Raw genomic sequence first — 16,382 nt, 5'->3', positions numbered from 1 at the left:
GTTTAAAATGCAAAGCCCTGAAGCCAAGACCACTGATTTAATGTATATGAACCCCCACTCCTTGATTCTATCTCCATGGTATCTTGGTTAAAGATGCATGCCCTCGGGCCCCCTTGGTACCATCTAAGTTATAATTCCTGTTGTAGCCAGAGTTGTTTGCCTTCTAGTAATACCCAGGCATAGCCCCTCAGTGTCTCTAGCTAACATGCAGCCTGGTAGGGCTTTAGAAAATCCATTCTGTTCTGTTTTCTACCAGCAAGGAACTGACAAGCCTTACTCATCCATCCCGCCGTGCATTCAATAATTTCTACCTCTTCACAAGCCTTTTTGCCTAGCAGCTCCAGAGTGATCCTCAAGGACAGTCACCTTGAGTCACCTTTGGGACTCGTGAAAGCACAAGTTCTGCTGCCCCTAGGTACTCCAATTAGTAGCTTGTTGAGTGGGGAGGACCCAAGACTATTCTAGTAGTCACTGGGAGTTTAGTCCACTTGTTACATAATTACCTAGGCCCATAGACTCATGCACTCAATTTAAACAAAGCATAGACAGCCCTTCATATCCATCCCAGTGATTAAACTGCTAGCATGCTATTCACCTGCCCACGTGGTCACAGTGCTGCTAGCCCAGGAAACAAATAACAGACAGCATGGCTCAGTGAACTGCCACCTCCAAGGAGCTATGTGGTAAAAGCATCAGGTTTCCTTCTCTAAGTTGCCCTAAGCCCATGGCATGCAAAACCCAGGCTGTCATCTCATGTGGGCCTTTCCATGGAGCCTGCTAAACTAAACAGGTGTCTGGTGAAAGGTATGCAATCCTTGGAAGTTATCTTCCTCTAAAAGCTGCTGAAGACGCTGAATTCACATAACCCAGAGAGAGGGGAGCTGGGGTTGACCAAAGTAGCTAGCCAAAGTTTACACCTCTGTGTCTGGGCCATTCATGTGGTTTTGGAGTCAGATGATGACAGGTCAAAGTGTCCAGAGATGATGGGTGGCACTTCTGAAGAGAGGAACCTTTATCCGCCACTCCCTTGCCTGGGAACATTTTTCACCCTTGCTCTGCTAGGTCATCTTGAGTAGTGCTTGTTCAAAAGGAGGGAATTTTCATATAAACGAGGGTTCGCTTTGCATGATGGGGATCAAATTGATTTTCATTTACTCGTGTCTGCAAAAACTTCATCTAAATAGTTTCTTCCTTAAAAGTGGATCTGTTCTGCTTGCCTAGAGGTAGTTAGTTAATCATTTCAGTCTCTCATCAGGGCCAGGAAACATGAGAATTGCACTTTAGACCATCCTAAACAGAGCTGGGCCCTCTACTTGGAAACACTCGTGTTTATAGACACTGGTGCTCACTTTTTCTTCAAGAGGAACATCTCTTGAATTAAGCATGTAAGACTTACACCAACACTCAGACCTCCTCTTTCCCCTGTTCAGCAGGTCCAGTGAAGCAGAGAGAGCCAGGTTGTGCTGTGTAAGGATAGTTAATGTACGTAAGGGTCACTCAGTTTTCAATTACAAAGTTTCCACTCATGAGTGAATACTGTTCACCTCTTTGGCTCACAGGCAAGCTGAGAATAATTTCACCAGCGATTAATTATACCGTAACTTGTGGGATTTGCCATCCACACATCTGCAACAGTAGGTTCCCAGGGGTAGTGGACGTTTTCTGCATTAAGGAAAGGTGTTAGCACGCCGTGGGAGTCTATTCACCAGGGGTGTATTGTACTTGTTTCAGATGCTTCAGGACAATACACCGGCTTCCAAGATAAGTGCTTTTTATTTCCCTGCATCTTAGATCAATTATTTGGAATCTTTTTGGTAAGTTAAATTTAAGAGCTTAAACCATCACATCTCTGTAATTACTTAATAAGTCAAATGTTCTTACCAAAAATTATTTTGTCTGCTCTATATTGTAACTGTGCTTTGAAGAGCCAAGAAGAAGTAGGAAGCAACAAAAGGTGGCAAGAAGCCCCTGCTTAACACCCCATGTCATGAAGTCAGCGTAGTTCAGTGCCAGCAGCTCAGGTCCTTCCAGGCAAGTGCCTGCTGCAGATGACATGTGCAGTCTGTCTTCTGTCAATCAGGACACAGCTGACAGGCACGACACCTTTCTTAACTGCACGGGTTATCATTCTGCATGGGATTTCACTCAACTAATAAAAAGTAAGAAATGTATTCACGCTCATTTTTATTGTTTCTGGTGGATTCTATTTAACATCAGAACATCCTCCTCTGGGGGGAGACTTTATAGACTTCCAAATGGCTCTTTGCAGAAGTGCCATTGTCTTCCCGCTAAGTTCCTTGAAGATCTCTAGATTCCTAGAGAGGAAGGAGACACTTGGCTGCAGACAGTACCAGGTACCTTGGGACACTGGCTTGGTGTGGTGTGTGGTGCTGGTCCATGTCATCTCTGAAATGCGAATGGGGGTTCTGATAGAGGCTGCGTTTCTGGTTGTTTGTCTTCAGCATCCTGAAAAGTATCCCTCCCAACAAGAGCTTGCGCATTCCCTGCCTCCTCTCAGCCTTCGCTTGCACAGCAAGAGGGTGTTTGCTGAGAAAGACCAGTGGGCTCAATGCCCACTCATCGGCGCTTGTTACCTGGACTTTTAAAGCAGTGTCCATCTAGACTACAGTCAAGGGTTTACGGAAGTGTCCTAAGACAGTCTTTTGACATGGTAGCAGTAGCAGGTATGGAAAGGTTTATACTCCCATGCTCCCCAGGGGCCCAAGTGACCCTTTTAGACTCAGGGTGCAAGAACAGGACAGCTAGGTAAAGTGGGGGATGGCTGGGAATTCTGGCTATTTACTTCCTAGTTCATAGTAGGGAGTATTGGCACATAGAGAACAAAGACATGCGCTTCATGGGGAAAGTAGCCCTGTGCAGTGAGAAGCAGAGGTGAGGAGGTGATGAACTGTGCCGCAAGCCTTCTACTTGTGCACAGACCTTTCTTACCGGCCAGATTATATCTCTGCCTTTAACAATGGGCTTCACGTGAACCAATGAGGGTCACTGCAGGGAGCTTTTAATTGTGGGGCCACATGGACAAGGGAATAGTTCTCATCCATGGATCTATGGTATTGCTCCCCCTCCCCCATAACCCACACAGGAGTGTAGAGCTGGGGCCCCCAGCTGACTGAATAAATTCTCAGAATGTGGCAAGCACTTAGAAAGCAGGAGATCGATGTGCCAATTATCTGTGTTCTGAGGTTGGGCTTCCCTTACTGCTCTGGCAACAAAACACTCTCCGTGTTGACAGGACTGGATGTGGGCTGACTTCAGCCCAGCAGCCATCTATGTGAGCATTCCCGACGCTGCGCTGCACTGAAAGCCTCCGTGTGGAGCAGAGTGACGTAGACAGTGGCTTGACTGTGACACTCGGGTGCTCATTTGCATGCGGTCGGATACTTCGTGCTTAAATGTGACAAGATGAATTAAGTCAAAAATCTTAGGTGGAACCCGATGTTTATTTCATTTCTGTTCTGTATGATGACATTCTGATTAAAGCCATTAAGATGCAGAAGGTTGCTGAGGTAGAATATCTTGTTCTAGATTTCTGTATTATTTGCAGTGTTTTTTGAGGAACAGGAAAGCTGGATCAGAGGCATTATTTCTCTTTGTAACAATAACAACAAAAAACTAAAATAAAATTCTTGCAAGTGCAGCCATTTTGGAAATGTAGATAAAGAGAAAGCTGGAGATGTGGGTGGCCACGGAGCAGCAGCTTTGGTGGTTGCTGCCACCTACTGTATGTGCTTGATGCTTATTTAAACCCAGGAAGTTCACTAAGGTGAGGCTGTTGAAATAATTAGCAAAGAAGACACCATTACTTGACAGGCAGTGTTTCTTCTCTTCTCCGTAAGTGGCTCCTAATTACCGAGACAGCCGCCAGCTTTCATTCATTTCCTCCAAGTGGGCTTGAAGTTTTCTCATGTCAGAGTTCCTGTGCCAGCGAGCCTGCATCCTTCAGGCTCTGTGTGCTGGGCGGGGGGGGGGGGGGGGTTAATATGCAGGAGCAACATTTTTGGCTTTTAAGTTAATTTTTATGAAATAGCTGAAAATAGAGCTAGAAGATGTGTGTTGCCCCCAACGACTTGAAAGATGCTGCTTTATTAGTTCTAAAACCGCTTCAGATCAGTCGGCTGGTTACATGGAGCAAGCAATACAGGCTGTGTCAGCCAAAGCCCTTCTCTTTTATTCAGCCCCAGCTGTCAGAGGATCACTGGGCCCTCCTGTGGAAAACAATCTGGCCATGAATGCCGGGGTGGCCTTCCCCAGGGCTCCTGCGCACCTGACAGTGAGCATCTGGAAGAATTTCAAGCTTGCAGGAGATTTATGTGTTGACCAGAAGTCATGCCTTTAGTCTTAGCTTTCAGCCTCTGTGACATACACTACTACCATGTATGTTTACTGCCACCAACTTTGTAAATTGACTTATGGTGCCACCACAAAAGATTGACGAGCAGAAATTTGACGAGGTGACATCCCAGTAACTGGAAGAGGCTACATGTCTGACAGGATGTACTTCACCTGTGTGGTGCTTTTGCCTTACCACGAGTTATAACATTTCTAGTGGCTCCTAGACCTAGCTCCCGAAGCACCCAACATGACCAGAGCTTTACTTTTTCTGCCCTAGGCTATTTGCTTTCTAGAAGAGAAGGCCAAGCAGGGTCTCCGGAAAAGCCACTTTCTGATCTGGGCCGTCTCTCCTACCTGGCCTACTGGAAGAGTGTCATCTTGGAATATCTCTACCACCACCATGAGAGGCACATTAGCATCAAAGCCATTAGCAGAGCCACAGGCATGTGCCCACACGACATTGCCACCACCCTGCAGCACCTCCACATGATCGACAGGAGAGATGGCAGGTGAGTGCCATGGTCCCTGGGGAGGTGAGGCTCCCCTGTGCATTTTACTTTGTGTTTTAAGACAGACTCTCAAGACATAGCACAGGCAGGCTTCAAACTCATGGTAATCCTCCTGCCTCTGCCTCCTGAACGCTGGCATGACAGGTATGTGCCAGTAGATCCACCTAACCCTGAGAGTTTTTGTTTTGTTTTGTTTGCTTTTTTAGACAGGGTACCGTTCTAAAACTCACTCTGTAGACCAGCTGGCTTCAAATTTACAGAGACCCTCTGGTCTCTGCCTCCCGAGTCTGGGAGTGCAATGTGTACCATACCCTATAACTCTCCACTCTTGGATTCACTTTGTCTTGCCTTGCTGTGTTACAGGTTTGTCATCATTAGAAGGGAAAAGTTGATATTGGGTCACATGGAAAAACTGAAAAACTGTTCCCGACCCAATGAACTTGATCCAGAGAGTCTAAGATGGACCCCCATTTTAATTTCTAATGCTGTGGTTTCTGAAGAAGAGCGGGAAGCTGAAAAGGAGGTAATGCTGTACTCTCTCATCCTAAGGTGTGACTTTAGTCTTGTAACTTGCTTAAACTACTTCATTGTCATCATCGTAAAAGCTTAGTTATATAGACAGAGCTTATAAAATGATAAAGCACTAATTTATCCTGAGTGAGACATAATTCTATTGAGTATGAAAAATGAGACATTTTCATTGATCACAAAGCAGCGTTTTCACAGTGACAGCATGTAATCAGATCAGATTTGGTGCTGAGCTGCAGTGCTGCTCTGTCAATCGATTCCATGTGTTTATGAACTTGCTTGGAATGCTCCATGCCAGTGAGCATGTAATGTAGTGATGAAGGACTCGAATCAATTCGCTGCATCATTAATACTGCTAAATATCCCATGAAATCCAGTCACCTTAGATTTGTTATCCTGACTGATGCAAAGGGTCCTGAGGTGATACGGCTCACATTTGCTCGACCAGCTGACTATCCCCTTCAGAACTCACTTAGAGACCCTTTTCGTTGATCCCAGAGTCTCCAGCTGTGTAACTACCCTCTCACCAATCACCATTTTGCCCCCTACCCCACTCCAGGCTGAACGACTAATGGAACAAGCCAGCTGCTGGGAAAAGGAGGAACAAGAGATCCTGTCGTCTAGAGTTAACAGTAGGCAATCACCTGCAAAAGTACAATCAAAAAATAAATACTTGCATTCTCCAGAGAGGCGGTCAGTGGCAGGGGAGCGAGGACAGCTGTTAGAACTGTCCAAAGAGAGTAGTGAGGAAGAGGATGAGGAAGAGGATGAAGATGAGGAGGACGAAGAGGATGAAGATGAGGAGGAAGAAGAGAACATACAGACATCTCCCCCGCGGTTGACCAAACCACAGTCAGTTTCCATTAAGAGAAAGGTGTGTGTGTTGAGCTTTTCACCCCGTGAACTGTTTCAACTCTAACTCACTTTTGCAATGTTCCTAGTTTCTGTTTCATTCTCTGTTAGTATACTTCATATGTGTGTTGTCTCACTGATCCGTGTCATAATCATTTATCTTACAGTTGTGATTGTGTTTCCTGCTGTTAGCACTGCCATCTGCTGGTCTGCAGGACAAGAATAAACCCAGTCATGACAACCAGGAGGGCAGCTCAGAGACTACATACATAACCAACCACTCTTCAAGGCCTGAGGGAGTCAGGATTCAACAGGGTCACATAACTCACTGGAGAAGCAGCCACATCTCAAAACTCCAAGCCAGTGCTCCTGCCTTTAATGTCCCTTACTCTCACATAGAATTGCTAGGTATTTCATACCCTTGATTTTGCTGCTGCTACTGCTTTTGCATGGAACCAACTACTCATTAGTAGTTTTTAATTTCTCCAGATTACACCAGCTCGTGCCCAGTGGCACAGAAAGTGGAGCACTGATTTTTGTCTGTAGGCAATAGTTCTCCCATATCTGCTTGTCTGTCTGTGGCATGCAGCAGGGCCCGGTACTGTTAGGCTAGCCATGACAAGTAGTGATGGCATGGTACAAATGAAGGCTCTGCCCACGGCTTCCTGAGAGGTGTCTGTCAGGCAGTTGCTGGTCTGACTCCCTAGGTTCTTTCTTCTGACCCCACAGATGGATGTAGCAAAGGGGAGCATTCCATGAAGTGCACTTCTGGCCGCTGAGCATTTTAATTTCTTAGACAGAGAATGCATTCGTGTATTATGAGAATAATGAGAGGAACTCGATGTAAAAACATGAACAACCAGAATCATCCAAGGAATGGCATGGGCTACTACTGTCCATATGGATTTAACCTGAAGGGAGTCAGCTCTATATTGGCTGCACTTGTATCTGCTTAGGGAGGGTAAGAGGATGAAGGGAATTAATAACAACAAATGTCAAATTACTAATGTGGTTAAATTTTAGAATTATTAATAGGTCTAAATGTGCTCTTTAAGAATATTGAAAGCATTAAAAATGTATGATGCAGTAATTCTTTGATACTGCTTGGAGGTAGTGCCCCTGCCCCTCACCGTGTTGGGAATGGAGCAAGTACCTTGTATGTGAGAGGTAAGTGCTCTGTCAGTGAGCTACACCCTGGACCTAAAGCCTAGCATTTGTGTAAACATAGTGATCCCTCAAAGAGTAGTTCCATCAATTTCATGGCTCATTGATACATATCTTAGCACTGAATCTGCCTGTTCCTTTATTTAAATTTTGTATCATAGATACTTTTTTCTTGGAAAGATAGCTTATCATTGCAACCATGGGAAATCATTTGTTCCATTATCTTACACAGAAAGATTTTATCACTTTTTTGGGTATCTTCCTTATCAAAATAGTATATAAAATTAATTGCTCATATCCCAGCAGCCACCAATCTCTAACTCTTGATTTCTAACTGATAAAGTAGTTGTTTCTTCAAGTGCCCTTTCATTTCTGGGACAAGGAGGTTAGCCTTACCCAACCATATTTCCCATAGTGCTTGTCATGCAGTTAGTAGGTGATGGGTGGTTGACCTCATAGCTGATTACTGCAGCATTCATAAAAGCACTGTTTATAGAAACAGTCTGTGATATGCCAGATATTGAGGCTGCCAAGTGCTGCTTAGAAAGTACATGCTAGAAGAGCAGTGCTCAGCTTTAAAATCTGCAGTCAAGCTGCTAGGATGCTCTCTCTCTCAAAGCCCCTGCTTGAGTAAACAAGTGTTTTATTTGGAAAACCCTTGCCTGTGTTCTTGGCGCCCAAGAGGGATGTTAAACATCAAATGGAAGGTTAAGTACAAAGGCATTGCAGAAGTCCTGACAGATAAGATTTCTAGGCACACTCAGGACTTTGCTGCATGTCGCCTCAACCGTTTAATTTCTCAGGAGCACTTATGTATTATGTTTGGAATTAATTTCAGAGGCCGTTTGTAGTAAAGAAGAAAAGGGGTCGTAAACGCCGGAGGATCAACAGCAGTGTGACAACCGAGACAATTTCTGAGACAACCGAGGTACTGCACGAGCCCTTTGACAACTCAGATGAAGAGAGGCCCATGCCGCAGCTGGAGCCTACCTGTGAGATCAAGGTACAGGAAGAGGGCAGGAAGCCAGTTGTGAGAAGAGCATATCAGCATCAGCCGGGGAAGAAAAGACAGACAGAGAAAGAGGAAGAGGAAGAAAAAGACAATCATCTCTTCAAGAATGCTACCCTCTGTAGAAGTAAGTGGAGGCTTGCACAGGCTTTAGCCACTGATGTCCACAGGCTGTACCGATGCATCTAAAAAGGGTCAACCCTTCTTTTCTCACTCACAATGGCTCAGCCTTTTTTCCTTTTAATAGGGTTTTGTGTTAGACGTCGTCTCTAAACTAGAACATATCTCTTACTCTGTAGAAATTGGCTCATCCTCAGAAGCTTTGAAGACTAGTAAGAAACACAGTGCAAGTTTCTTGCCGCCCATCTGTGGTTTTCTACCTGTTAGTGTTTTGGCGTCAGGGTGCATGTTGCCAGTGTGAGCAGTGGATGTGCAGTTCTCTTTTCCTTGAAGACAGCTCCCCGTGCACAGGGTGCATCTTGCCACTCTGCAGTGCCCAAGGCCCACTGTGGTCCAGAGGCATCTCAGCTAACCTGCAGCTGCCTTGCTAATATGGGGGTACAGAAATCCCAGAGACAGGCTTTCCTTTGAAGTTGACAGGGACACCCTCTTTCCCCATCCTCTACAAACATACCAGACATCAATGAATTGTCTTTGATGCCCTGTTTAAAGCATCCTTTGCCCTGTTAGCACAGGTACTCCCAGATGAACAATGAGGATTTGTGGGATAGCCTCTCGATAGCTGGAAAGCTGAAATGACTCTGTCCAGATCTTGCTGCAGCCTAGGGAACAGCCAGCTCCTTTCCCTGGGAACCACAGGAGTTGCTGTCTGTAGCTGGTGTTAGGAACTAGCCAGTACCTCCTTGACTTCTTTAGTGAATATCTATAGCTCCCCTTTTCATTGTTTTTACATTTCTTCCTTTTCTCTTTTAAAGACAGTCTCTCAGTATGTAGCCCCAGCGTGCCTGGAACTCAATATATAGACATCCTGACCTCAAATTTAGAAGTCCGTCCTCCTCTGCCTCCCAGGTGCTGGGACCGAAGGTGTACACACCACCACAACTAGCCCCACCGCTCTTTTGGGGACAGTGTGTCTCACTTTTACTTGGAACTAAACCTGTTTCAACTAGCCTTTTCCCAGTGAGCCCCCAGGATCTGTCTGTCTTTGGCACCTCAATACTGAGGCTACTAAGGCTCCAGGCATGAGGCACCCCACCTGGTCTTTGTATGGGATCAAGGGATCTGAACTCAGTCTGCATGACTGTGTGGCAAGCACTTTACCCATAGGAATCAAACTGCCAGGAGACACATTTCCAGGTGTGGAGACAACCTTACTTCCATGTCTGGCTGTCTGTCGAAGCCTGGAGATGAACTGTCACTGCCTCTCTTCTCTGCTTTGTGTTCTTTACCCTTTGTGCACATTCTGCCAGCTTTGCTCCAGGATCCTCTCTTTCTTGAAGGTAATTATCAGAAAAGTCATCTCATTTAGGGATGTATCCCGATAGCAGCTGTAGGATCAATGGCACAGAGAACACAAATGTGGGTAAAAGCACTTGCTGCCAAGCCTGATTTTTAATCTCCCATACTCACACGGTAGAAAGAGAAAACCAGTTCCTGAAAATTGTGCTCAAAGTTACACACACACATACTCACATATAAATATAAAACACAAGTCTAAGGACATTGACATGGCTGATACTTGCCATTGTGAACAGAAAGGAAATGGTCTGAGCATCCTTAGAAAACTGACCAAGGCCTGGAGCTCAGCACTTGTACAGATCCTGTATCATATGCGTGTCCTGTTAGTCAGTGCGGGTGATGCCTGGAGGGAAGTCTGTGTGCGGTTATTTTATTATTTAAATGACACTGCTGCTTCTGGCATCTCTTTCTACTTCTGGCTTCTACTACTGTTCATTTATATTCTCTAAAATACTTTGTTGGTTTTTGGGTTTTTGAGACAGGGCTCACTTTATAGCCCTGGCTGTCCTGAAACTCACTATGTAAACCAGGAACCTCCATACCCAGCTAAAATTGTTTCTAATAAGAATGTCACTCTTTATACAACTTTCCCTTTAGATTGACCACTGATTCTTGATTTGATTCTTTTTGTTTGTTTTGTTTCATTTTTCAAGACATGGTTTCTCTGTGTAACAGTCCTGGCTGTCCTGGAACTTGCTTGGTAAACCAGACCAGCCTCAAATCACAGAGATCGACCTGCCTCTGCCTCCCAAGTGCTGGGATTAAAGGCGTGTGCCACTACTACCCAGCTTGATTTGATTCTTAGTCTCCTAAAGATGTTAAGGCCTGGGTATTTTATGTGTGTGTACTTACTCATATGTATATTTGTTTTCTGTATTTGTATAAACAATCGTATTTCCATGTACATATAGGGTGCAGAAGAGTAGGTTTCGGAATTGCAGCTAAAGTTCAATTACGTACGCTCTGTTTCTAGTTGTTTAATTCAGACTTTACTTGTGTTTGTTTCTGTAACAGAACTGTTTATTGATTTTACTGTCTCATAACCTGTAGTGCGCAGCTCTGCTCTGCTCCAGGACTCAGCCTTCTAGAAAAGTCAAGGGCCCATGTGGTCCATAAGCATGATGATCAGCTGACCAATGAAATGAGTGGATACAGCCACAGAAGGGCAGCTAGTGGTCAGAGATCACTCAGGTGCCAGGGCTGAGTCACTGTTCAGCCATGGATTCTGGCGGCAGAGGGGCTCCAGCCCCTCAGTCTCTCTTACATTCCACAGCAAACTGATCCCAAATATACTATGGACAGAATAGCTGATTAAAAAAAAAAATTTATTTTAAATGTTATAGTAATTGAATTGTAGGTTGTATCGTTCATAAATCGTGAATGACATTTATGATGATGATGATTACAGATGCGGTGTTGTGTGCAGTTACTTGTCACTCATTTGCTTCATACACAGGTATGCTTTTATGTCTGGGGCTAGACAGATGGCTCAGTGGTTAAGAGCACTGGCTGCTCTTCCAGAGGATCCATGAATGTGGGTTCTACCCCCAGCACCCACATGGTGGCTCACAGCCATCTATAACTTCAGTTCCAGGGGGATCTGATGCCCTCTTCTGGCCTTCTTTGGTACCAGGCATGCACTTGGTACATAGATATACATACAAGCAAAACACCCATACATATAAAATAAAAATAAATAATTCTGAAGAAAAAAAGTAATGTCACCTGAGATCATTTAAATCTAGTAAATGTCCACAAAGAGGTGGTCTTTCCTCAGCTAGGACATTAGTCCTCTTCGTTTTCCCAGGGCAGTGGTGATTTGAATATAAACTAGCATTACTCCCATCCCACTGAATTTCCAGATTTGTTGATGTTGAAATTGGGTTTTGGTTTGGTTTTTTTTTTTTTTTTTTTTTTTTTTTTTTAAGTATTGTGGAACTCCCTGCTTTTACATCATAGAATGCCATTTACCTTCCTAGGTCTAGGTTACTCAGCTTCGTCTATGCCACGATATTCTCAATTATCTTTCCCATCATCTCTTAAGGTGCTAAATTGAAAGCTGTGCTTGCTAATAAATGTAGAGATATGTGTCAGGTTGTGTGTGGTTATACTTTCTAAACTTGTGCTTTTCTCTCTTTTTGTCTCTTCATTAAGACAACATGGATGATAATGCAGAATGCTTGAAAGAAGGCAGCAGAGACAGTTCTGAAGCCCTGAAGTGCAAACATGCGTGGCCCAAAGGAACAAAGCGAGGACTCTCCAAGTGGAAGCAGAACAAGGAGAGGAAGGCGGGGTTTAAACTGAACCTGTACACCCCACCGGAAACACCCATGGAGCCAGACGACCAGGTGGAAGTGGAAGAGCAGAAGGGGGTCTCCGAAGACAAGAGCAGCCCTGTGGGGACAGAGCGGGGGGCGACAGAGGCCCTGGGAGCACTGCCGCCACAGGAAGGGGACAGAAAGGAAGAGACAGGCGCACCTGTGAGTCCTTGTAAATCACCGAGTAAAAAGGTAGATGAGGAGGACCTCATCAAAGGTGAGGAGGAGGAAGAGGAGGAGGAGGAGGAGGAAGAGCGAGAGGAGGAGGAAGAAGGAGGAACTGCAGAAAAAGACCAAGATGGTGCTGAAAGTAAAGAAAAAGAAGAACCAGAAATCTGCATGGAAAAAGAAGATCCTGTGCATCTGGATGATCACGAGGAGGAGGAGGAGGAGGAGGAAGAGCCATCTCACAATGAGGACCATGATGCAGATGATGAAGATGACAGTCACATGGAGAGGGGTGACCTCCCAAAGGAAGCTTTCAAGGATGCGCTAGAGAGCCAGGAACCTTTTTTAGACCTTAGTGTTCAACCTGGTCATTCTAACCCTGAGGTCCTTATGGATTGCGGCGTAGATCTTGCAGTTGCATGTACCAATGAGACGAAAGAACTTTCTGGGGACACTGGAACTGCACCCGAGTCTGATGAGGAGCCCCCAGAAGACCAGACTCAGAAGCAGGACCCGAAGAACAGTGATGATATCAACGAGGAGCTCAAAGAGGGAGGCACAGCCCCTGCGGAAATTGACTCGGAGACAGTCCAGGCTGTTCAGTCTTTGACCCAAGAAAACAGGGAACATGATGACACCTTTCAGGATTGTGCCGAGACTCAAGAAGCCTGTAGAACCCTGCAGAACTATACACATACAGACCAAAGCCCTCAAATTGCCACCACTCTGGACGAATGCCAACCGTCAGACCACAGCCCAGTTTCTTCTGTCCATTCCCACCCTGGCCAGTCAGTTCGTTCTGTCAATAGCCCCAGTGTCCCCGCCCTAGAGAATAGCTATGCCCAAATCAGCCCCGATCAGACTGCCATCACAGTGCCGCCTCTGCAGAGCATGGAGACCAGCCCCATGATGGATGTGCCATCAGTCTCAGATCACTCACAGCAAGTCGTTGACAGTGGCTTTAGTGACCTGGGCAGTATCGAGAGCACAACGGAGAACTACGAAAACCCAAGCAGCTATGACTCAACCTTGGGTGGCAGCATCTGTGGAAACGGCTCTTCCCAGAACAGCTGCTCCTACAGCAGCCTCACCTCTAGCAATCTGACGCAGAGCAGCTGTGCTGTCACCCAGCAGATGTCCAACATCAGCGGGAGCTGCAGCATGCTGCAGCAGCCCAGCATCAGCTCCCCTCCAACCTGCAGTGTCAAGTCTCCCCAAGGCTGTGTGGTGGAGAGGCCTCCCAGCAGCAACCAGCAGCTAGCTCAGTGCAGCATGGCCGCCAACTTTACCCCACCCATGCAGCTGGCTGACATCCCCGAGACCAGCAATGCCAACATTGGCTTATATGAGCGAATGGGTCAAAGTGATTTTGGGGCTGGGCACTACCCACAGCCATCTGCCACCTTCAGCCTTGCCAAACTGCAGCAGTTAACGAATACCCTTATTGACCATTCATTGCCTTACAGCCACTCTGCTGCTGTGACTTCCTATGCAAACAGTGCCTCTTTGTCCACACCACTAAGTAACACAGGGCTTGTTCAGCTTTCTCAGTCTCCACACTCCGTCCCTGGGGGACCCCAAGCACAAGCTACCATGACCCCACCCCCTAACCTGACTCCTCCTCCCATGAATCTGCCACCGCCTCTTTTGCAGCGGAACATGGCTACTTCAAACATTGGCATCTCCCACAGCCAAAGACTGCAAACTCAGATTGCCAGCAAGGGCCACGTCTCCATGAGAACCAAGTCGGCATCTCTGTCACCAGCCACTGCCCCCCATCAGTCACAAATCTATGGGCGTTCCCAGACTGTAGCCATGCAGGGTCCTGCACGGACTTTAACAATGCAAAGAGGCATGAACATGAGTGTGAACTTGATGCCAGCGCCGGCCTACAACGTCAACTCTGTGAACATGAACATGAACACTCTGAATGCCATGAATGGGTACAGCATGTCCCAGCCAATGATGAACAGTGGCTACCACAGCAACCATGGCTACATGAATCAAACACCCCAGTACCCTATGCAGATGCAGATGGGCATGATGGGGACCCAGCCATATGCCCAGCAGCCAATGCAGACCCCACCCCACAGTAACATGATGTACACGGCTCCTGGACACCATGGCTACATGAACACAGGCATGTCCAAACAATCTCTCAATGGGTCCTACATGAGAAGGTAGGCAGCCTGGCAGCCCACAGGGCCCACTGGGCCACACTGTTGGATTGATCTGCACAAATACCTTTGAAGAGTACGATTTCAAAACCAGCATTGGTGTGAATGCAAAAACATTGTTGGCACCATTTATTTAAAAAAAAAAAAAAAAGCTGTATGCAGCAGAAAGCCTTATACAAGTTGTTTTTCTTTTTTCCTTTTTTCTTTTTTGGTACCTTTGTTTCTGTTACTTTTATATAAAATCCTCTGCAAAGGAAGGCCTCCCTTAGGACTACGTTAGGCGGCAGCCACTCTTGGTGCCTGCTTCCCTTAAACAGTGTGGATACAAGCCCCTCCCCAGATCACCTGTTTTAATATTGAACCCGGAGCTTTTTTCCTTCCTTGTCAACTCCATGTAAATGCCTTTAGCATTTCAATTACTGTATATTTTGTTTAAGGTGACACTTCAGCATGCCGCTAATGTCTTTGTTAGTGACAGTGCATTTTGTAGTACTGTACAAGTGTTGTGCTAACGGTAAGCCATTTCTTAAGTTTTTTGCCTTGATTAGGGTACCCTAATTTGAGGGTTTAAAAAAAAAACTCTATTTTTGTTAATTATAAAACTGTAAAGAGCTATCAGAGCTGTCCCCATCTGGCTAGTCAAGGGGGTTTATTGCTAACTGTTCAGTGTAAAGTTGAGACCCTTTTCCATTCTGGTGGCAGGTTCCTTTGGGGGAAGGCAGCTTTCTGTTTTATAAATGCACACTTCTGTTTATTGAATGAAGCATATCTCAGTATTTATCTGTCAGGTTTTGAAGCATTTCATATATGTCCAAATACTTGGCAGGATTAAAATAAATAGTGAATTTGGTGTAAAGTTGCTATTTTATGGAAATGCCTCTAACTTTACATTTTCATTCCATCTGTAGATTTTTCTATCTTTATAAAATATTGGAGTTATTTTTTAAGGAAAAATAGAAGAGTAGCTTGTGAATAGCTCAAACTAAGCTTACAAATCGCATGTAAAAAAGCAGAAAAGTTATTTGTGTCTGTTTATATTGCTTCCTTTTGTAGCCTTTGTACCTATACAGGTGACAGTGAGGGCCAAGCAGAGGCGCGACCTTGTATAAAATAGGAGCCAGCAGCACTCTCGTATTTATCTCTTCTCTTTTTAGTCAGTTACTTCAAAAAAAGAAAAAACAAAAAAAGCTGTACATTTTAACATAAAATAAATTATGATGAGCCATTTTTAGCCTCTTGTGTCCTGTCATATTGTGATTGATGAAGGATGCCAGCGGAACTGTCATCTACCACATCTGGAACACATACACATTTGGGGAAATAAATTATTTAGTGTAAATTGGAGTTAGGAGATTTTTCTGATTTGTTTTGACTTTGGGGAGGGGTTGGCAATAAATAAGAGAAATATCTAATAAAACCATCACATATACCAAATACCTATTTAATAAATTAATTTATAATGGATTTTAATGCTTTTCATGAAAGTTTACTTTATGCTAGTGCATACCTTCTGTATGCCAATCATTGTCTTTCAAATAAAGTGAGTTTGGTTTTTTCTTTTTGCCTTTGATCTTCATTTGCCCAAAGCGCTCACAAGGATATCCAGTTGCCTCATTTGTACCATCTCTAGAAACCCGAGGGCCTGGTACCACACTAACAGGCTTCTTTTTTAGAAGATTGCTATCACAAACACCCGACTTTCTTTTGAAAAGTGTGACAGCTTCACTCAGTTGTGAAGGACTGTATGTTCCCTTTAGTGTTCATAGTTCACACACATACACCACCCAAAGGTGAGTGTTTATAGACATTGCATGGCCTTCAGAGA

General features: G+C 45.0%; 1 protein-coding gene across 7 annotated transcripts in view; it reads left to right on the top strand.

The window, feature by feature from the left end:
* Positions 1–16,113, top strand: part of Kat6b (lysine acetyltransferase 6B) — a 183,470-nt gene extending 167,357 nt beyond the window's left edge. For all 7 annotated transcript variants that reach the window (XM_057785948.1, XM_057785947.1, XM_057785946.1 and 4 more), the window contains 5 exons: positions 4,631–4,862; positions 5,226–5,385; positions 5,950–6,264; positions 8,245–8,542; positions 12,049–16,113. In XM_057785948.1, coding sequence (XP_057641931.1) covers positions 4,631–4,862; positions 5,226–5,385; positions 5,950–6,264; positions 8,245–8,542; positions 12,049–14,564 — 3,521 coding nt within the window. In that variant the 3' untranslated portion in view covers positions 14,565–16,113. The remainder of the gene's footprint in view (positions 1–4,630; positions 4,863–5,225; positions 5,386–5,949; positions 6,265–8,244; positions 8,543–12,048) is intronic.
* Positions 16,114–16,382: the final 269 nt, after the last annotated feature.

Source organism: Chionomys nivalis, chromosome 12 (assembly GCF_950005125.1).
Source record: "Chionomys nivalis chromosome 12, mChiNiv1.1, whole genome shotgun sequence".
Classification (NCBI taxonomy): Eukaryota; Metazoa; Chordata; class Mammalia; order Rodentia; family Cricetidae; genus Chionomys; species Chionomys nivalis.
The sequence above is the reverse complement of the archived record's forward strand: the minus strand, read 5'-3'. Positions and strand labels throughout refer to the sequence as shown.